The sequence below is a fragment of the Schistocerca piceifrons genome, chromosome 1 (assembly GCF_021461385.2).
Source record: "Schistocerca piceifrons isolate TAMUIC-IGC-003096 chromosome 1, iqSchPice1.1, whole genome shotgun sequence".
NCBI classification, from domain to species: domain Eukaryota; kingdom Metazoa; phylum Arthropoda; class Insecta; order Orthoptera; family Acrididae; genus Schistocerca; species Schistocerca piceifrons.
The window spans coordinates 551,950,870-551,973,546 of record NC_060138.1 but is presented as its reverse complement, the minus strand read 5'-3'; the positions used below and the strand labels follow the sequence as shown (position 1 = coordinate 551,973,546).

The 22,677-nt window shown below is 45.2% G+C and overlaps 1 protein-coding gene across 1 annotated transcript in view; it reads right to left on the bottom strand.

Moving 5' to 3' along the window:
* Positions 1 to 18,560: 18,560 nt before the first annotated feature.
* LOC124750320 (ras-interacting protein RIP3-like) overlaps positions 18,561 to 22,677 on the bottom strand; it is a 37,220-nt gene continuing 33,103 nt past the window's right edge. The window contains exon 3 of the mRNA XM_047248981.1: positions 18,561 to 18,702. Within this exon, the coding sequence (XP_047104937.1) occupies positions 18,561 to 18,702 (142 nt within the window). The remainder of the gene's footprint in view (positions 18,703 to 22,677) is intronic.

Genomic DNA, 22,677 nt, shown 5'->3' with positions numbered 1-22,677 from the left:
GTGTTGAGCTGTGTTTGGTCATTTGATACTGTATTAAATCAGGACTGTGTAGCAGATGTTTGTTTATCTGGAGGGCTTCCTGCACATTGATATTTTGGGTTTTGTTTGCTAAGTGAACGACAAAGGACTGTGTCTGGCAGATCCTCACTCAGTGTATGCTCAACAAACGTGGAGTCCTAATTCTGCAACTTACAGCTGCGTTCATGTTCAGTCAGCCTAATTGCTGTGTCTCAGGCCGATTGACCAATATAAAACTTACCACGAACAGGACAAGTAATTTTGTACACCCTACTACTGGATAGTGATTGGATTCAATCTTTGCAATTAAAAGTACACTGCGCTGTGGTCTTGATCATATAGTAAGAGATTGTATTGTTGCAGCATTACAGTGTTTCTGCAACACTCTGTGGTATCTGTCTTAGATATGGTATTGTACCCCACTTCTTGTAGCCAGTGGAAGAAACAGAAAAGAGAATATAGATAAAGGGTACAATTTTCAGTCTTTCTTTCCTATGCAAGATGTGGTCAGTCAGGACAGGATTGTAGCAGCTGGTCTAGACAATAAATTTTATTACATTCTAAATCTGCTTTGAAATCTTCTTTGAACATGGGAAGAGGTAGGAGACACTGCACCATCGAGTGGCAGCTGCATGTTTGTGTCCTGGCAGAATGAATGGCCAAGGTTGTCTACCAGTTCGTTGTAGTCGAATGAGGCTGCGTTTCACGTCGGTGGGTTTGTCGACAGACATTACAGTCGTTACAGGACAAGTAAAAATCTGTACATATCTTTTGTAGCTGTGCAAAGACATAATAAGTTAATAGTCTGGTCTGCTGTTTCAGGTTCATCCACAATTGTGGACAGAGAAAGATATCCAGAGAGGCTGCAAGATTGTGCGCAGCCAGTTACAGCTCAGTGGAACAACACTGCACATTACTTCACGAGCCTTCATATTTCTCAAGTGACGTTTGCGAGTTCATGCTTGATTGTTTCCCAGATCAGTGGCTCGGCAGATTTCTTCCACACCAACCAAGTGTCAAATAAAACTTCAAAGTGTGCTTCGTGTAATGGCTGGGTTCCAACATAGTTATTTAACCAATTATTAAGTTTCAGCGAGTTATTTAACACTAAGCGTTTTTGGTTTACTTTCCTCAGTAATGGAAATTTTTATTTGTACAGTATAACGGTTAGCTTCGGTTGTTGTGCAGAACCAGTAGCTACGGAAAACATCATGTGACGACAGCACTCAGTGAGTAGGTGTATTTCGAGTGTGCTGTACAGTCTTTGGTAGGCACGTTTCTGTGCAGCAAACTTTCAGTGCTCTTTGGTCATATACACAAACACGGCAACTCTCTTCGCTAAAGATAATTACCAACGTATATTTTGTGAGTGGTGAATAACTTTGGTTCTCAGTTAACATCATTATATGCTTGTTGTTAACTGTGGTTTAAATACCCACAACACTATAAACAACACGAAAGCTGTAATCAATATCTAGACACCTACATTCACACTGTTGTGTATGTCATGTACTCGCTAACAGTGGCACTCTCTAGAGTGGTTATGCTCCAAGTCAACAGTTCAGAGTTGTGTAACTATTAGTTTTATAGCACTATCAATATTTTAATTGTATGATTCAACAACCCAGACAGACAGCCAAATCTCAGTACTAGGCTTGACGTTTAGTAAGTTGTCCACGACAAACAATGGCTGTGGTAGCGTCGTTTTTAGATAATCTACGAACTAGTTTCGAAAGGAGGCAGATTTAGCGTCCACACTGGAAATTATTTGAACTAAATGGAATTAGTTGACATATCACTTCGAAAAAATGCGATAACTTTGATTTGAAGTAAGATGCTATTACGTAGTGCACCACTAAAGGTTTACTAAGACTTTCTGATATCAGTGGATATCACGCTAATAGGACTTCTTTGGTGTAGGTTCGACTGCCCGTTCGTGGTCTAAATTCTATGGGTTTCCCAAACATTCATTCATCACGACACTCAAGATGTCGTGGCTGAACATATCCTCCGAGCCTCTGCCATTTGTTACAATCAGTGCTACATCCAATTCTAACGGCCTAAAGGCTATCCTACGGGATATCAGACAGGCAGCATGTAATATTTACACTTCATTACAGTTCATCTCTCCCATGTTTTATACTTAACCTGCCAAATTCACAAATAAAGACTGATAGTATGTTGCTCTCATGAGAACCGATAGATTCCTAGGAGCCTCTTCCCGCTGCAATAAATGCTCATTAATTAGTCCCCAAACACATATACCGCAGTGCCGGATTTTTTTTTAAAATTGCGCTTGCTTTCCAACAGAGAGGCGTTTGTGAACACATTAACAAAACATGGCATTTGCAAACGCACACATGTCATAAAACACAGCAGTAATCTCTGACAGTGGGCGGAGTAGCTGTATTGTATATTTTCCAGCTTACTCACAGAGCGATCGTGATACTTGAGCTACTTAATCCAATATGGCGAAAAGGAGTAAATAAACGACTGCGTTGTTTTTGGAGAAGTTGTCACATGCTTTGAGAACTTCCTGCAGATACCTTACGAGTTGTTAAAGAGTAAGCGATTTGATCTCCTGTGGAGCAGGAAGATGTTTTTTATGAATGTCAACATAATGTAGCGTCTTGTACTTTTGCGTAAGAAAAACGTTCTTGACCTGTTCTTTTATTGTTGCTATATGTTTCTGGAACGAATTTCCTCGCAGATTACGAATGGCCCAGTACCAAATTGTATTCAAGAAGAGACATCAGCACTTCCTTGCTCTAAAGCAGTAACTCTGTCATAAGAATGGTAACATAAATTTGTTTTCGTACTAAGGCATTTGCTGTAGAATTACGGCAATTTCCATATAATAATGCTACACTCCGTGCGGGATGACTGTTTTGAACACCGAATAACTACTCTGGAATCGTGATGACATGTTACTAGGAGTAAGAGGCACCATTATTGAAGAGATAAAAGTATTCTTAGCACCGTCAACTGGAAGCGATTCTTGTCGTCAGATAATATTCACCACGTAACATCTGAAAAAGAAAACTGAAATTTCTCACATTGAGAAATGAGAAGGAGCGATCTGTTTTACTCGGTAGAAAAATTTCTATAGCCAAGATCGCATAAATACTTATTTATTTTCTACAACCGGTTTCAACAGACTCTGATGTCATCCTCTGGTTTCAGTGTTCATTGTGAGTTGGAATCACAAGCCAAGTTGTCATATTTTCGTTTTTAAGTCTGAAGAAAAATCCATCGTTGATTCCATTGTGCACGTGCTTGGCAGCAGGAGTAGTGCTAGAGACTTTTCATGCGCTTCGACTCGCTACTGATTGTAAATGTTTTATTTCTGACGAACATTTGCATACTGTGCTACATTATATCCACTAATATGACAACTTGGCATGAGGTTACAACTCACAATGAACACGTTTTATAACAAACATTTTTTAAGACGAGAAGATGACGGCAGAGCCTATCGACACTGGCTGTCAAAAATACACTCCTGGAAATGGAAAAAAGAACACATTGACACCGGTGTGTCAGACCCACCATACTTGCTCCGGACACTGCGAGAGGGCTGTACAAGCAATGATCACACGCACGGCACAACGGACACACCAGGAACCGCGGTGTTGGCCGTCGAATGGCGCTAGCTGCGCAGCATTTGTGCACCGCCGCCGTCAGTGTCAGCCAGTTTGCCGTGGCATACGGAGCTCCATCCCAGTCTTTAACACTGGTAGCATGCCGCGACAGCGTGGACGTGAACCGTATGTGCAGTTGACGGACTTTGAGCGAGGGCGTATAGTGGGCATGCGGGAGGCCGGGTGGACGTACCGCCGAATTGCTCAACACGTGGGGCGTGAGGTCTCCACAGTACATCGATGTTGTCGCCAGTGGTCGGCGGAAGGTGCACGTGCCCGTCGACCTGGGACCGGACCGCAGCGACGCACGGATGCACGCCAAGACCGTAGGATCCTACGCAGTGCCGTAGGGGACCGCACCGCCACTTCCCAGCAAATTAGGGACACTGTTGCTCCTGGGGTATCGGCGAGGACCATTCGCAACCGTCTCCATGAAGCTGGGCTACGGTCCCGCACACCGTTAGGCCGTCTTCCGCTCACGTCCCAACATCGTGCAGCCCGCCTCCAGTGGTGTCGCGACAGGCGTGAATGGAGGGACGAATGGAGACGTGTCGTCTTCAGCGATGAGAGTCGCTTCTGCCTTGGTGCCAATGATGGTCGTGTGCGTGTTTGGCGCCGTGCAGGTGAGCGCCACAATCAGGACTGCATACGACCGAGGCACACAGGGCCAATACCCGCCATCATGGTGTGGGAAGCGATCTCCTACACTGGCCGTACACCACTGGTGATCGTCGAGGGGACACTGAATAGTGCACGGTACATCCAAACCGTCATCGAACCCATCGTTCTACCATTCCTAGACCGGCAAGGGAACTTGCTGTTCCAACAGGACAATGCACGTCCGCATGTATCCCGTGCCACCCAACGTGCTCTAGAAGGTGTAAGTCAACTACCCTGGCCAGCAAGATCTCCGGATCTGTCCCCCATTGAGCATGTCTCACGCGGTCTGCACGTCCAGCACGAACGCTGGTCCAACTGAGGCGCCAGGTGGAAATGGCATGGCAAGCCGTTCCACAGGACTACATCCAGCATCTCTACGATCGTCTCCATGGGAGAATAGCAGCCTGCATTGATGCGAAAGGTGGATATACACTGTACTAGTGCCGACATTGTGCATGCTCTGTTGCCTGTGTCTATGTGCCTGTGGTTCTGTCAGTGTGATCATGTGATGTATCTGACCCCAGGAATGTGTCAATAAAGTTTCCCCTTCCTGGGACAATGAATTCACGGTGTTCTTATTTCAATTTCCAGGAGTGTAAATAAGCATTTATGCCAACTTGGCTATGGAAACGTTTTCTAATTTGTAAAGCAATTTGGCATCCCCTTCGCGAGTTTGTGGAGCAAGAAGAGGAAAGTAGACTTCATCACAGTACACTAATAGGAAGAAACACATGTACCGGACGTAAAACTGCAGAAGATTATGACAACTGCCAACGACTGTAAGGAAATTTCTTGCAGCAGTACAGATCACAAAACAAAGAACGAACCACATAATTACAAGAAGAAAACGAATAGGCAGAAGAAGCAAGAAAAGGAAAAAAGTTAGAAGGGAAGACTAGGAAATAGCGAGAATTAGCGAGAAAAGAAGAAGAAGAAGACGACGAAGAAGAAGAAGAAGAAGATGCAGAGAGGAGAAGCAACGATAAACATTAAGAAAAGAAAATTAAAAGGAAGATGAAGAAAATAAGTAGAAGAGGTGGTAAGATAATAGGGATAATAGAGGTGACAAATGAAATGTAAGCTGAATATAAGAAAGAAACGAGGCAAAGACTTTCACTGATGAAATGTAAGATCCAGTCTAGTTTGGTTAAGGTCGTTTGTACTGCGTATCATGGGTCATAAAGCAGACATTTCGTGAAAAATATCAAAAATGACGCAGTTGTTATGGCGATATCCCAACGGGCCAGCGAACTCAAGGATATATCAAGGTGTCAGTAAGAGCAAATATGAATTACGGTGATGGGAAGTTTTGGAATGCATTAACAGGAGCTCTTTTTCTTTTGTCCATTGAGTGGTGGTGATCGAGAAAACGAATCATTGCGTCATATCAGCTTCTATGTGCATTGTAGAGACGGTTCTAAAGAGCAATGCCGGCACATAATATAGAAGAATGGAACACTCAACGTTCTGAAACTGTGAATAAAGGAATTAATGATACGGTTTTCCAGCATTAGTATTTAGTTTTGTTTTTGATTTGTTTGCACCATCTGTTTTTTTTGTGATGTGTAATAGTTGAAACAGAATAAATACACACAGTTATAATTTTTTAAGTAAGATGCAAGATTGTAAATATTTGAATTTTATAATTATTATGTGTAAACTAACGTATATTGTATATATTTGATAACAGTATCACAGTCGTGTTATTTCCATTTATCCCGCACGGGAGAACCACAGGTAGCATTCCGAAACATCAGTTAAATGAAAATTTGAGTCCGGCCGAATGCATAATGACAACGGCGACTACGATGAGCACGCGATCCATGTTCGAGACCGTATCTGACACAAATTTTCGTTGGTCACGACATACTCATTACATTGTGGGTTCAGCATTTCTGTGCTGTTTTCGTTGGTAACATTTGGTGTCACTGTATCTTCATTTATTTTATCCCTGTCTTCCATTCGGTTCATGTCAGCAAATCTAGTTCGTATGAGATACACAATAATAGCCGAGTATTTTTGCATCTGTAATAACGACTCCACCTGTCAGCATGTGCAGCATGTGACTTTCATTTCCCCAATAAGGGAAATGCCGAAAATATCAGGTACCAAACCAGACCTCAATTTGTAATGTGCTAGGCTCGGTACACATGTACAGTTAGCTATGTACAGCAGCTATGCTCGAATTACAGAAGTACTCAATGGACGGGGGTCACTGAAATAATGTTAAAACTTACAGATTGTACATATTAAAGTCAAAGACAACAAAAAACTGAGGAATAACGTTGAATAACGGCACAAGCAAAACAGTGCAATAGCATTCAACGTAATGTGTCCAGCCTCAAAGCACATACTAAATCGTAGTGCCTGTTATTCCGAATTACGATGCAATACTCCTTCGGACATGCATGCATGTTTGAAGGAACGAGCACTGCTGCGATTACAACTGTCATGAAACATATAAAATGTATTCGTAGTTGGGAATATGGACAATCATCCGGCTGTATAATGAAATAACGACAATGAAAATTTGTGCCGGACCTGGACTCGAAACCGAATTTCCCTTTTATTGCGAACAGTCTCCTTACCTTTAGGCTAACCAAGCACGATTCGTGCATGTCCCATGAAATATTGCATCGTAATTCGGAATAACACGGGCACTGGAATATCCTATTTGTCTGCTGACACCGGGTAAGCAACTTTCAAGTAAGCTGTCTCCCCTCTATGGGAATATACATAAAGGATGTACGAGTATAGGTCGACGGCATATGGAAGTATGGGTCTGGCTGTGAGTCATGCTCGGATAGCCTTATGGTAAGGCGACTGCTCGCGATCAGAAGGAAGTCCGGGTTCGAGTTCGGTCTGGTACAAGTTTTCACTATCGTAATTCCATTACACAGCTGATGGTTGACCGTGTTCACAACTGCGAATGCATTTCCTGTATCAAACCACGAGGTGAAGAAATATACGAAGTGTAAGCAGACATACTAATGAAGGAGACCAATGTGCCGACCGGAGTGGCCGAGCGGTTCTAGGCGCTACAGTCTGGAACCGCACGACCGCTACGGTCGCAGGTTCGAATCCTGCCTTGGGCATGGATGTGTGTGTTGTCCTTAGGTTAATTACGTTTAAGTAGTTCTGAGTTCTAGGGGACTAATGACCTCAGAAGTTAAGTCCCATAGTGCTCAGAGCCATTTTGAGACCAATTTAAAAGGAATATTTCTGGATATATAATTACCCCTCACTGAATTTTATAACTGCATGAAATCCCACGTTAAAATCAGCTGAAAGGTAGTTGTACAAAACAGCTTCAGGCAAGGTCCTCTCGACACCACCAGCTAACGCTTACACGTCATCTGACATAGCTACACGCCGATTGCTGCACAGCCGGTGCTTCAACAATACCCATTACACCAGCCATCGGGCCCTACCACGTCGATATGACGAGCGGTGTTAACGAAATCCAGGAAGATAATTCAGCGTTATGAGAGAGGCACCACGTCACACCTTGGACGTCCACATAATGACACGTCGTGCCTGGACATTTTCGTGTAGATCCCAACACGCTGGTGAAGGGCATCGAATCATCGACAGTCGCTGAATGGCAACTGCTACGGGGTCCAGAGAAGCATTGTCGATCAATCACGTCCGTTGGTACAACCATCTGCGTCAGTCAGCGTTATTCAGTGAGACTGCTTGTCATATGGTTCTCTTTCTGGCACTCATGGCCTGATGGCCTAAGTGGGACCCTACTAGCCACTGCCTGCCAAGGGACTCCATCAGCTAGCTGTTGCTGCAAGCCGCTAACAGTGGTACACCATCCACTTGCCATGTGGCCATGAAGCACAGCTGCATTCCCAGCGCTGACCCAGCAGTGAGCTGGTTTCAGGTGTATGTCCAGCAAAACCATTCATTCCGAGCCACGCTGCACAGATAACAATAGTTGTGGCCGAAACTGACAGTGCAACGCCATTGACTCTGAGCACTATGGGACTCAACATCGGAGGTCATCAGTCCTCTAGAACTCAGAACTACTTAAACCTAACTAACCTAAGGACATCACACACAACCATGCCCGAGGCAGGATTCCAACCTGCGACAGTAGCGGTCGCCCGGTTCCAGACTGAAGCACCTAGAACCGCTCTCCCACACCGGCCGGCTGCACTGCCACCATACACTATTGATGCGAACCCCCTCTTGGCTGCTAGACATGGATCTGGGGCGTTGGTGTAGCATGACCAAGTCTAATAAATGCATGCTCGCAGTGGGGATTCGGACAGCCACCATGACAAGCATACAACTCCACTCCCACCCTCCACCTTCCGACAGTGCTACCTTGTGGTATCAGAAGAAGTAGTAAGATGCTACGTTGGTCCCAGGGGATCAACTGGAACTTTGCTGTGGCATGGCCAATCACGTTGCCGGATATTACCTTGTGGGGGCATGAGGGGCGCAACTTCAACAGCAACTGCAAGACCTCACGGGATGAGTGGAAAGATAATGAAAATGCATGTGGCACGAGATTCATCACAAGTAAGGCAAATATGGAGCACAATTATGAGATTTATATTTACTTTGGACAGACCTGCAATTTTTTTGTGATAATTGTCAGGAGACTGACTGGGGACGTTAGTGCTTAACTGCAAGCTGCAATCGAAAGTGGTATGATTACAGAAACAGCTTTGAGTATTACTTACCCCTTTCCATTCTGTTTTCCTGCATCCTAGTACATAGGTTTTGCAAATACCAGTAGAGAGGATGATACACAGGACGCATTGCAGTGTTTGCTAGACTAAATGGCTTATATTTGGTCAATATTAAGCTGAGCAAGCAGTACTGTGCTTTAAAGGAAGGAAGGTTGGGCAAATCCTCACCTAGTCATTCACTGGCCATCTCATATGGCATTACTGCCATCATAGTCACGTCTTTTCCCAAAAACTCGGAAAAGATATTTCTGACATTCGTAGACAACCCTGCAGACATTTACGAAGCTGAAGGGGCTGGCCGACCAAAAAACTGCTCCAAATCATCTGTTTAACTTGAAAGGCGATGCTAAAACTTATGTCATGTATCACTAGAAGATGAGAGACTTTCGAGGACTTACAGAAATGTCTGTCGGAACATTAAAAGAAAATTAATGCTTGTAGGTACTATAGGGAAGAGTTGAATATGTTGTTCCAGAGACAAGGGAAATCCATAGAAAGTCCCGTAGACAGAATTAGGAAGCACAATGCTAACACCAATGAGTTAAATGACAATGATAGTGCTAATAAGGCCCTCTTGCATGAGGCAAAGCAACGGGCACTGGACACTTTTCTGTTGGGTTACTGGCCAAAGATCAAAGAATGTAAAGCCGAGTTTCTGAAGAAGCTAGACAAAGCTTATCAACTGCTGTGATATTAGCAAAAATTGATGTTAGGACCTGGCCAAGGGACAAAAGGGTGGTTTTCGACACAGCAACCACGTGCTATCGGTGTGTTCAGTTGGATCATATATGGCAGGAATGCAGGACCTGCAATTCAAAAAGTGTTTATGGATAGGGCATTTGGAACATGAATGTCACCAAGTACCTGTGAGAGGATGAGATGTGTGGATACGTGGTGGTAACGACATCCCACCATTAAACGCACACTCTGTGGCATTCTTACAGATGTGAATATGATTAAACTATGTGCAACAATAGTGGCATAATTTTGCTTAAACGGCTTAGTGGGGAAAAGAAAGCGTAAATTTCTGTTGGACACAATACCATAGATGTCAAAGGCAAGTGTGGATATCATCGACACTAAATAGTTGAACCTGCCATGTTTCAGGTTGAATGATGAAGGCAGGAGTAATAAACATATGCTGGAATTTGTGGATTTGAATTTTTGAGTAGAGTAGAGAAAAGCCCAGGCTGACATGAAAGTCTTGCCTTGCATTGATAATGGCTATAGCACGATATTGGGACTGGATTTTCTGCTTAATCATCATGCCAAAATCGATCTCAGATGGCACATATGGAGCTCAATAGGACATCTTCCAGTTTGGGGTAAACTACAGTAGGCGCTGGACTGCTACAAGGTTTACCCCAGGGCCAAGGCGAGGCGTTTATACTGCTAGCACAACCACTGTGCGTCGATTCGTGGGTTGCAGTGCTGCAAGGTAAGCTGAGCTTGGTCTGGGTAGACACAGGAGCCAGTTTAGCTGCGAATATATTATGAATAGCGGATCTACAAGAGGAAAATGGGGGACACCGTGGGAAATGGTATTCTGCGTAGTGGAGCAGGGTATGCATGCAGGAGTTAGACGGGAGTTGTCTGTCAGAGTAAATGATTTTCGAGTCATCAATGTGGAGTTTACACAATAAAGATTTGAACAGAGGTGATTTGGACTCTAAACAGAACCAACCAGTAGTTTCACAACATTTCAAGGAAAAGCAATACATTTAGAGACAACAGGAAGAAATTCCATTGAAGAATTGCTGGAAGAATAAAAATACTCAACTCGAGGTTTTATTGGTGACTCCCAACTGGGAATGAATTGCCATTTATCAGAATTCTCATTTGATAACGTGTCACCACTATGGGAAAGGGATTTATTAATCAGTAGCTGTGGAATGGGATCACTGAAATCACTAGCTCATGTGGAGCAGGAGCAATGATTTTACCAAAATAGAGTACTAACAGAATAAAAGCCTACCTGATTTGTTGTAATTACAGGTACCTAAATAAATGCACAATTACGGAATTTTACCCAATCCTGAACACCATAGAAAAGTTGCACTACTTGTTACACTGTAGGAGCTTAAGTATGATAGAGTTATGGTGTGGCTACCGTCAGTTGGAAGCAACTCCAGAAGGTGATCTTAAGACTGCATTTACCACACTACCAAATATTAGTGTATACCATTTGGATTTAAGAATGTACCAGCCATATTTCAGCGTTTGTTAGGTGGACTGTTGTGAGAGTTAAAACTAAAACAATGCATGGTTTACCTGGATGACATTATCAAGTTTTGTAAAGATCCGCAGGAAAATGTGGTATGGTTAAAGAAAGTGTCTAAATAACCTAATGTTGTATTTGAAGAAATGCTATTTCATACCACACAAGATATGTTTGAGACATGTGGTCAGCCAAGAACGGTTCTGGAGAAACTCCACTACTTTAGAGGCTGTACAGAATTTCCCATCAACACGCACACAGATGGCATTGCACTCTTTCCTTGATCTAGAAAACAGTTGTGGAAAATTCGTTTGTCAATTCGCTGACACAGTATGTCCACTCACATACTTACACAAGAAGGGAGTGAAATTCAGTTTCACCATTGATTGTAACAGAGCTTTCAAACAGCTAAAGCGTTGCTAACAACAATCTATGTTGGCCTTCCCAGATTATCAACTAAAAGTTATTCTGTCTTTTTATGCAAGTAATCAAGCACTGGGGTGTGTATTAAGTCTGGAGATTAAGGGGACTGAATATCATGTAGCTTATCCCTCTTCTCAGCTGATCCAACAGATGTTCTGTAACTTTTGAACAAATATCATGGGTTATAGATCAGCATCATTTTCATGTAGAGTTTACATGAAAAAAAAACTAGTCGCAATGTGTGTAAAAGTATGATAAAAATTTGGAAACAGACTATTTTTGTCTATATCAGAACCTAGAAGCTTGTGCTTGTGAGTTGTTACAGCAGAATTCCTATCTCATAATTGTAACAGTCTACAAATATCCGCTAGGAAAGTTTCAGCTATTTATGAGAAATTTAGATGCCTATTGAGCTTCCAGTCAGACAAGAACAAACAGTCGTTTATGCAGATTTCAGTGCAGTCTTCTTAAAAGATATGGATGGGAAAATGATATGTAATCATTCTTCGAGTGTTTTCGTCTAATTTCATTAGTCAATTTTCCAACTTGTGTCTTGTACTATAGTAAGACACTGATTGGTAACATTTTTTTTAGCCAGTGCTCAGGCTGAAACAAGTAAAGTGAACCAGATTGTTAATGGAAATAAACAATACAGCACCTTACTGCTCTGAGCCAGGACCGTGAGGCTTATTACTGGAAACAGAACACAATGTTTTAAGAAGAAGTTGAAACTGTTGATATGGGTCGGGCATATATAGAAATAGATGCTAATATCAAATTCAGTTTATTCCAAAGTAAATTGTGTCACTATTTGAAAGTTTTTTCCTAAAAAGTTACCCAGAAAATTCATTAAGAAAACAAGTAAGTCATGGATAACTGAAGAAATTCAAATTTCATGTAAGGGAAAGAGGTAAATTTATATAAAGACAAGAATAACTCAAGAGCCAATATTACTTTTATACTACAAAAGGTATTGTAATATTAACAGCAGTAGTAGACCTAGGTCACAGAAAAATGTAGTCTTTTGACTATGTTTTGGCACTGCTATGAGTGCCCTCATCAGAAGTAAAACCCTCAAATTGGCGTGTTACATATTAAACTACATATCGAGCGATAAAGCTTTACTCACAAAATTTTTAAAACAGATTACATAAAAACCAAGCCACTATGGGCTGCTCACATGCGTCGAGCTATGGTAGCATCAGACTGATGCTACCGTTTTGAGAGTTTTACTCCTGCTGGAAACACCGATAGCAGTCCCGAAACGTAGTTCAAAAGACTACTTTTTTGCAACTGAGGGCTGCTATTGCTGTTAATTTTATTTTGCAAACGGTCGTTGGCCACGCAGCCATGTTCAAAACTTTGAAATTGTAGTTTTTTAAGAAAGTTATTAAAATGTCAAGAAGTATGTATGGCCAACAGAAATGAATAATGTAGATACTAAGATTAAAGCTGTATGGGATATTGTCAAACAGAACACAGGAAATGCAGTCAGTATAAAAGACACCATAACAATTAAATTATATGACAATGTTGTGACCAATAATTTGAAATGGTCAGTACTTTTTTTAAAAAAATCCCTTTTTAAATGTGTCAGCAAAAATAACATTAAATCGTTCAGTTGAAGAAGTAATGGAATATATTAAGAAGGCCATACCATAAAACTTCAAGCAGCTAGAAGTAGGACCAACATCCTTCACAGAAATTAATAGAGTTACAAAATTTGTAAAAAAACAAAAGGTCATATCGTGTTGATGGAATTTCAAACAGAACTCTGAAAACTTTTTCTAACTTAATAAGTTATCACTGGCACAGAGAATTTTTTCTAGACAAATTAAAATATACAGTTGTTAAACCTCTTCATATTTTATTTTTCATTCTCGTGTCAGAAACATATGTAGGTGCACAGTTAACATGTCATATAGTCTTTGAGCAAAATTTGGATACTTCCAGTCCATGTTCTGTAGCTGATGAAGGTTTTCTACTATACAGGAAGCTGGACACTGAAGCATGTCCTGGACTGTCTGGACTTCTTCACAGTCACATTTAACATTGTTTTCTGAACTGTAGCCCCATATTGCCAGATTAAACCTTGATCTACATGCTCTTAATCTCAGCCTATTCAAAGATTTCCAGATCATCCATTCCTCATCATCTCCTGGAGGCAGAGTTTCGAAACTCTTTTCCAACAAGAGGAAAGGGAAGTTTTATCCCTCCAAAGTTGCGCCATGGCATTTTCAGAAGTGGTAGCAAGTACATTTTAAGGTAGGAAACTCTTCATTAATTTCAATTGCTGTGAATGCGGTTTATGGCCATACAGGGGATGGGTTTGGTTTTGTTCTGAGGAAAGATAAATAACACCCACCAAAAAATAAAACACTCCCATTCAGCAGAAATGAGATTACCAAGAAGCTTAACATCAGAACTGGGGCCCACGAAGTAGAAAAACTTAAATAATTCTACTTCCATGGAAGCAAAATAACGTATGAAGTACGAAACAAGGATGACATAACAACCAGACCAGTGAGTTAAGGAGTGTGAAACAACCAGAAAAGAAGAGAATCGAAGCGTTTGAGACGTGGTGTGATAGAAGGATGTTTTAAATTAGATGGAATATTACCAGAAGGAATGAGGACTTTCTCTACAGAATCGGCGAAGAAAGGAACATGTGGAAAACACACATCGAAGCGTTTGAGACGTGGTGTGATAGAAGGATGTTTTAAATTAGATGGAATATTACCAGAAGGAATGAGGACTTTCTCTACAGAATCGGCGAAGAAAGGAACATGTGGAAAACATACACAAGAAGAATCGACAGGATGAGAAGACGGGGGTTAAGACATCAGTGAATAACTTCGATATTACTAAAGTAAGTTGTAACGAGTAAATAGTGCAGGAAAATACAGAGACAGGCCTACATCCAACTTCAGTTGAAAAAGTACAGTATTTGGTGTGGGGCACCGTGGAATATTCGCGCTTCAATATCTATAGTTTTATGAAGCTCGGATAGGTGGCGGCGTCATACATAACCTTTAAAATGGTGTCTGTAACGACGGAGATGCGTTCCAGCAGAGAGCTGTCATTGAGTTTCTTTTGGAAGAAAACCAGAGCATTGCAGATATTCACAGGCGCTTGCAGAATGTCTACGGAGACCTATCAGTCAACTAATCCCCTGTGAATCGTTAGGGGTGGCGGAATCTGGTATATGCCGTTTTTCGGAAGGCCGGCATATACTAGATTCCGTGTCAATGTGGGAAGGCTTGTATTGGACAGACGGTGCGCACCATCGAAGATCGTTGCCAAGAACATCAGAGGCACACTCGACTTGGATACTCCAACAAGTCGGCGGTCGCAGTGCACTGTTTGTCCGAGAATCACGAAATGGACTACCAACATTCCAGTGTCCTGGCACAGACATCTAAATACTGGGACAGTGTCGTTAGAGAGGCTCCCGAAATTCGTACCAGGGACGGACTCATCAACCGAGATTGCGGCTACAACCTCAGCAGGGCATGGGAACCAGCATTGAGTCTAATTAAAAAGACGCTCAGCAAAGGAAACGAACGGGCGACTAGGGCGGACGAGGCAATTACACCGACTCCACCACAGACGCCGACGCCAGCGTCTCACCGACCGCTGACACGCGGGCGCGGACCGCGGAGAGAACGCCTCGCGAGTGGAGGGGATTTAAGACGGCCGCCCACCCTCAGGAGCTCAATTCGTCCCGGCTGAACCCTCCTCGCTGGTTCCTGCCGCTCTTTTGCAGCTGCTAGTTTGAAGGCTTTGCAGCCGCGGACGCTGGGACGTGTTCTTCATTGCAGTTGCAGCACATGGGTGTCTTCTCGATCGTGAACGGACATTCCCGGCTCAGGTGCTCCCCAGCACACTTTACGCAGCGTGGGGACATTTTGCAGTATTTTGCCAAGTGGTCGATTCCCTGGCAGTTGAGGCATTGAAGCGGGCCTCTCCACCTCCTCAGTTTTTCAACTTGTAACCTCCCCCTCACTTATCGACCTTAATGACAGTGAAAAATGAAACCGCGTGTACCTAATGGGAATTTTGGAAAAGCAATCGTCACCGAAGTTAACCTGTCGGTAAAGAGGGAGGAAAGGGTTACATCTAAATGAAAGGAAAAATGCAAGTGAAACTGGTGGAAATTAATTTTGAAATAGGGATAAAGTTAATAAAGAAAGTAAATGTGCGGCCGTTACGTTAACAATCAACTAGCGGTAATTAGATATTTGAGATTTGGGGGAAATTACGGTTGCCAGTCCTATGGACAATTACTATAGTAACTGAAAAAGAAAGCTTATTACACATATAATTAGCACTAGAAGCGTGGCAACTGAAGGTTGACACGTGTAGTGTGAAAACTGAAAGTTTGTCAGAAGTAATAAATTTCGCTTCACTTAATTTAGCAAAAGAATTAATGAAACCGGAAAATCGAAAGTTAATTTAGTGACTGAAGTTAATAGTGAGCTTTCTTTCTGAAGCACATCGAAATACAGTTAGTCTTGGACTACCTCAACAATCATTTCTAAAGCTACTTGAATCTACGCAATTTAGAAAGAAGAGATTTAACTTTGAACTTGAATTAAACGATTCTGAACAATTAACAATAGTAAAATTTAGTACGTACCAAGCTGAGCTGCAGTCACAGGTAAGCTAAAATACGGTAACAAAACTCGCACTCTTAATTTGTGCTTGTGTAATCTAAATATTGTAGCCAGCTATGAATACCTTAACTGAAGTTTGAAATTAAAGAAGTGAAATCGAATGATGCTGGCGTTTGAATTTCAACGACACTCGGGTTCATTTCGGAAAAGGAAGGGATCCTGCTTGGCAATGCAATTGGGACAATGAGCAACTAAGGTTCATGCTAAGTTGCTGTAATTTTGCGAGGCAAATGGAACAATTTGAAAAGCTGAGGTCTGCCATACAGTTCTGAAACTTTACGTGCTTTTAGTCTTCCTTGTTGGTTGATTGAAGGTTTGAAGCCGTCGATCGAGGAGGTGGCGACAGTCACTCATTATCGGCCGTCGCTGTTGCAGAAGCTGGATGTTGGCGCGCCTTCTTCTTGACACGGTCACCAGGCGAAACGGGCTCTTGATGTGCGCCAGCTAATGCTTCCCGTCCGCGACACCATGTCAGAAACTATCATCGCGAGTCGAGCGCAATTACATGCTGCCAAACACCGAAAGCGCGGCAACTCGCGGGAGCGTCACACAACACACCTGCTCCACTCGCTACTCCAGCCAGACTCCCACAGCTCTGCCCGCACTCCACGCGGCAGAGTTAACACTACCAAAGATCCTACACACTTTGATTCTTCACACGACCTATCGATGTAATCGTTCGATATCAGTTTTCCCTAGGCAAGACTCAGCGTAAAATATAAATAATATTCACAAGACAAACCAATTATACATCGACATAAATGTATATATATATATATATATATATATATATATACAAATAGTAAAACAATTACAATATGTAAAGACACAGAAATGTCATATATTCAGGTAACAAAAATAAGGAAAACAAATTATAGTACAATAGATGGGAATAGGAGGATATGCATTTCCGGCGTTACAAACTGTGACCTCGATGACACTTCCCACTCTCGTTTCTTGGAAGATCCTCATATGCTCTTGTGTGTCGTCCAGTATGGACTGGAAGAGCGTTATGTCTGCGTTGTCTCTCGCCGGCTTCATTCGGGATACTGTCCTTATGGTGTTGCCCTTGGCCTCAAGAAGCTCCTTGAGGTACTGGGGGTCCATACTGAAGGGCAGGCGTTGGAAGACTACTTTGAGCGTCTTTGTAGGTTCCAACGAGTACGTGAACCAGTTCAGACCACGGCTGTCAATGAGTTCAGTAACGCTTTTGTAGTCTTCCGCGGTTCGCGTCACGATTCTGTACATATAGTGACTTTCTGTCTGCATAGTAAAGTTGTTCTTGACGACCGCGAGGATCGCCTGTTCTACTTCTTTAAAGGAGCCCGGCCATTCCACCATGATGGATGGCGGCGGGGGCCCTTTACTTCTCTGCTGATGGTCTGCTGTCTCCTCCTCCTTCCCTTCGAGCTCACCAAACCGGTTTTTGACGACCATGCCTGCAGCAGTGGCCATCTCTTCAGCCCTTCCAGTCTTCTTGCGTTTTGGGTATTTCAAACCCATCGGCGTCAGTGATCGTCTTAGGGGCTTTGCACTCTTCCGACGCCTTTCTTCGTGTCTGCAGCGTAGGTGCGGTGGTGGGAGCGGCGGTAGTCGCACGTTTCCGATAGCTTTTCGGATTCGTTTCCGCCGGGGGCTTCTTAGTGCGACTTTCCCACCTCCATGTCCTCCGTGTCTTCAGCTTCCTCTCCGTCGTTCCCCAGCATGAACTGGGCCGTCCGTTGAACGGTGTCCGCGAAGACTTTATCAGCTTTCGTGACCCGACTTCAGGCCAGGAGACTGAATCTTCAGTGGGCGATGTTATCCTTTCGGGTGTCTTGATCTTGGCAGTGGCGTTCTTTGGTCCGCCCAACTCGAGTGCGCGCGTTACTGTGTATGAGGGCATCCCTCCCGCCATAGTAATGGTGCGCTTCTGCTTCTTCTTGTTCCCTTTCTGGGAACGGGTTGCTGTAGGTTGCGGACAGGGTTTGGCAGCCGGTAATGTGTTACCCCCCCGGTCGGCGACTCCCCCCTCCCCCCTTCCGCAACTAGCTTCCTCGACCGAGGTCGAAGTCGCATAGCAGCTACCCGATCCATCAGCGTTGTCTCGAGCTTTTGGTCTTCATCTTCCGTCGTCTTCACAGAGCGAGACGTCGTAGGTAGCGGACAGTCCGTATCCGCCGGTATAACCGAGCGGCGACTTACCCCGCTACTTGCGGCCTCCGCCGAGGCATTGGCCTCATAACGCCGTCTCATCTCCCTTCCTTCCTCCCCCTGGATCTTCATTGGCCGGTCCGTCGTAAGCAAAGGGTCGGATGGGGCCGCCGACGGAGCTACTGCAGCAGCAGCGGCGACAGCGGTAGTGGCCGCACGGGAAACGCCTGCAAGACGGGCACAGCAACACGCCGAGCAGACGTGGTAGGCGCAACGGCAACCCGCGCATCGGAAGGCGTTCCCAGACCGACTAGAGAGGAGCACGAGCCTCCGAGCAGGGCCGGCCGGACGCGTGGGCGCGAAGAAGTGAGGTCGCCACCTACGCCCGCCCCACCACCTACACCCCACCACCACCACCGCCCCGCCACCTACGCCCGCCCTACCACTGTAACCACCGAGGCTGCAGAACTACGAGAGATGCTGCGGGAGTTCAAACAGCTACTACTCCAACTACCGCAGATGATCGTGTCTGCATTGATTGCGGCCAACCAGGCCAACACCACAAGAGAAGCCAACAACACCCATGATGCCCAATCACATCATAGGTCTCACCGTCTGCGTATGGAACGCAAACAGCATAAGGCAGCAGGAGGACGAATTTAGGCAGTTTCTACGCGACGAGGCCGTGGATGTGTGCCTCGTGTGTGAGACATGGCTAAAGCCCGGCGTAAACGCGAGGGCACCCAACTATAGGTGACGTAACTAGAAGCAAGAGGCGTCGCAGTCAGCACCTCAGTGGGTCAAGTGACCTTCACCGCCACGTACCGGAATCCTAGAGGACTCCTAAGACAACAGGACTTCGAGATGCTGTTGTCAATGCGTGGCAACATCTTTATCGGCGGCGATTTCAACGCCAAGCACCCGGTGTGGAACTCCAGGGTCAGCACAACCAGCGGCAGGAGGCTTCTTAAGGTGGCCACAGACAAATGACGCGATAGTGCTGGGGCCTTACGACCCTACACACTATCTCAAGAGAGGCCGCCCGGATGTCCTGGACATCGCGATCATCAAAGGGGTGAACCACGACGCAGTCGCAATGGCACAAGTGGCCCTGTCCTCAGATCACCTGCCAGTGATCTTCGATCTGAGCACGGACTGGGCAGTACCACCTGGAGGACGGAAGACCTACTTCAACACCGACTAGGAACACTTCCGGGTGCACCTGGCAGAGACACTCGCAGCGGATCCTGATGATGACGTGGACGCCACACTCGCAGAGTTCTCACATCTCGCGATCAGAGTGGCTGATGCAGCAACGCAGCACAGACGTCAGAAGCCGCGGGATATCTCCCACCAGCTACCGTCGGACATCCTGCAAATGATCCGGGAGAAGAACCAGCTGGTCCGAGAGTGGCACGTCACCCGCCAGGCGGCAACGAAGAATCGGATCAACCGAATGTGTCGCATCATACAGTACGCGGTCGCGGAACACAGGAACAGGGACTGGGCTGGGAGGGTAGCGACCCTGAACATCGCAGACGCCACTGCTTGGCAAGCAACCAAAAGCAGTTCCTTCGCAGGAGAAAACAAATCCCGCCGCTACACGTCAGGCAGCGTGCGGTGGCCGAGACTGACGCCAAAGCTGGGGTACTGGCCGATACCTTCACGGCCAACTTCACGCTAGTTGAAGATGTAGATAACGACCTCATCCGAATGGTGGAAGATAGGCTCCGTGTATACCTCGCGGCAGAAGACTTGAGGACTCCATCGAACCCACAACGGAAGAAGAGGTTCAACGGCAGCTACGGCACCTCGACCCGCGAAAAGTAGGTGAGTGCGATAACGTCGGTGGTGCAATCATGAAGGAGGTCCCCCTAGAGGCCGTGAAACTGCCCACCAAGATATTCAACGCCACTACACCCCCCCCCCCCGCCCCCCCCTTCCAGGAAACATGCGGAGGTGGTGGCGATCCCTAAGGCTGGAAAAGATAACAGGCTGGCGCAAAATTACCGACCTATCAGCCTACTACCTACAGTTTCAAATGCATTTGAGCGAATACATGTCAGTAGACTGCACCGTCACGTCGGAGAGGAAGGCCTGCTTCCCGACGAGCAGTTCAGCTTCCGGAGGGGGCATGGGACAACACACCAACTGCTGCGACTAGTGGAGCAGAGGAGGGAGTACCTTGGGGCGGTACTCCTAGACGTCTCCCGCGCCTTCGACAGCGTGTGCCATGGCGGACTAGTCTACAAGTTACTAGTACAGGGAGTTCCGGTGTCACACGCCCACCTGATCTACTCCTACCTGGCGGGACGTACCTTCCACGTGAAGAGAGAAGACGGGACCTCAACAGCACTGGAAATAGCCGCAGTAGTCCCACAGGGCTCAGTGTTGTGGCCCCTATTGTATACCCTATTCACGACAGACACGCCGCGAACGCAACGGGTGCAGACGGGGCTATATGGCGATGATACAGCGCTGCACACCAAGAGCATCAACCCACATCTGATGCGGGGAAGACTACAAATAGCTGCAACGAGCTGGGAGCTTGGGCCACCAAGTGATGGCTCAAGTTCAATGCGACGAAGAGCCAGGCTGTGATATTCACGAAGCAACGTATACCTGAAGCTCTGCCACCATTCCGTATCATGGGAAGCCCCATCCCATGGTCGAACACAGGCCGCTACCTGGGCGTCACACTGGATCGGCACCTTACGTGGAAGACGCACAACGCCGAAATACGGGGTAAGGCGCGTGGTAGAATGCGCCTCCTATACCCCTTCCGCAATTCCACCACCACACTGTCTCCACACTGAGGAAAGACGCTGTATCTGGCAATTACCAGGCCCGTGCTGGAATACGTCGCCGTGGTGTGGGGGAATGCCGCCGAGACGCACGCCAACAGTCTCCAGAAGATCCAGAACAGGTGCCTGAGACTGGCACTACAGCTTCCGCGTGATTTCGGCACGGCCGAACTACATCGGCTAACGGGAGTGCCGATGCTGAAGGACCGCTTCAAGCAGTCAGCGAGACATTTCTATGCCGACACGGGAAGATCCACGAATCCTCTCATCAGGAATCTGGGAAACCAGATTGACTGGCGAGAGACAACAAGATAGCCGGATTTGCTACAAGAGTAGCAACGCTGCTCAGGCAACAAGAGGAAGGAAAAAGAAGTGTGTTAAACCAGAAGAAACAAACCAAGACGCGATGAACCGAAAATCAAACCAGAGGAAGAAGAAGGAAAAGCAGCTAGACCTGCTAACCCTGCAACCCACCTTCGAGATGACACAAAGAAACGAGCTCAGTTCGTCAGCGCACCTGACGATGGCGACATGTCTGATCGCCGAAATATTGTGCCCGTTGGACACTATGGACAGGCAGTATAACCGTGGACTGTTCGAGCAAGAAATACGAGTGGAGAAACTGAAGAGTCACAATATTCAAATAAATCCACTTTAGCAAAAGCACTTAAATACACAACAACAAATTACAGCCGCGCCTCATTATCACAAGTTTTCTAAACATCAGTTTTTCTGGTGCAAAATTTAGAATTTGCTCATTTATTCTACAGGAGTACCGAAAAATATCGAAACACGTTTAGGTGCAAAACACCTTCAGATGAACGCCAAATTAAGAAACGTAAACTGTTCAGATACAAAAGGTAATTACTTAATTCACAAACAAATCTGCAGCATTAGAATTCATCCGCTGCTACCTCAGTGAGCTTACAGAGCCGTAATCTTGCAATTCTCATTTTATTTCACACGCCAGTCTTGCGCACACTTCCTGACAATGCGTTACGCACATTATTAAACTGACGCAGTAAGACCTGAAAAATAAATCAGTTACCACTGGTCCGACACAACCATACCAAATAATGGCCCCCATCAGGGCAAATTCAATGGCAACTTAGTAACATGAAATGTTAAAACAAGCCGCGCGGGATTAGCCGAACGGTCTGGGCGCTGCAGTCGTGGACTGTGCGGCTGGTCCCGGCGGAGGTTCGAGTCCTCCCGCGGGCATGGGTGTGTGTGTTTGTCCTTAGGATAATTTAGATTAAGTAGTGTGTAAGCTTAGGGACTGATGACCTTAGCAGTTAAGTCACATAATATTTCACACACATTTGCACATTTTTTTGTCAAAACAAACAAATGGCTAGTCACGATATAGTGGAACCAATGACGCTCCACAAGTGCAGA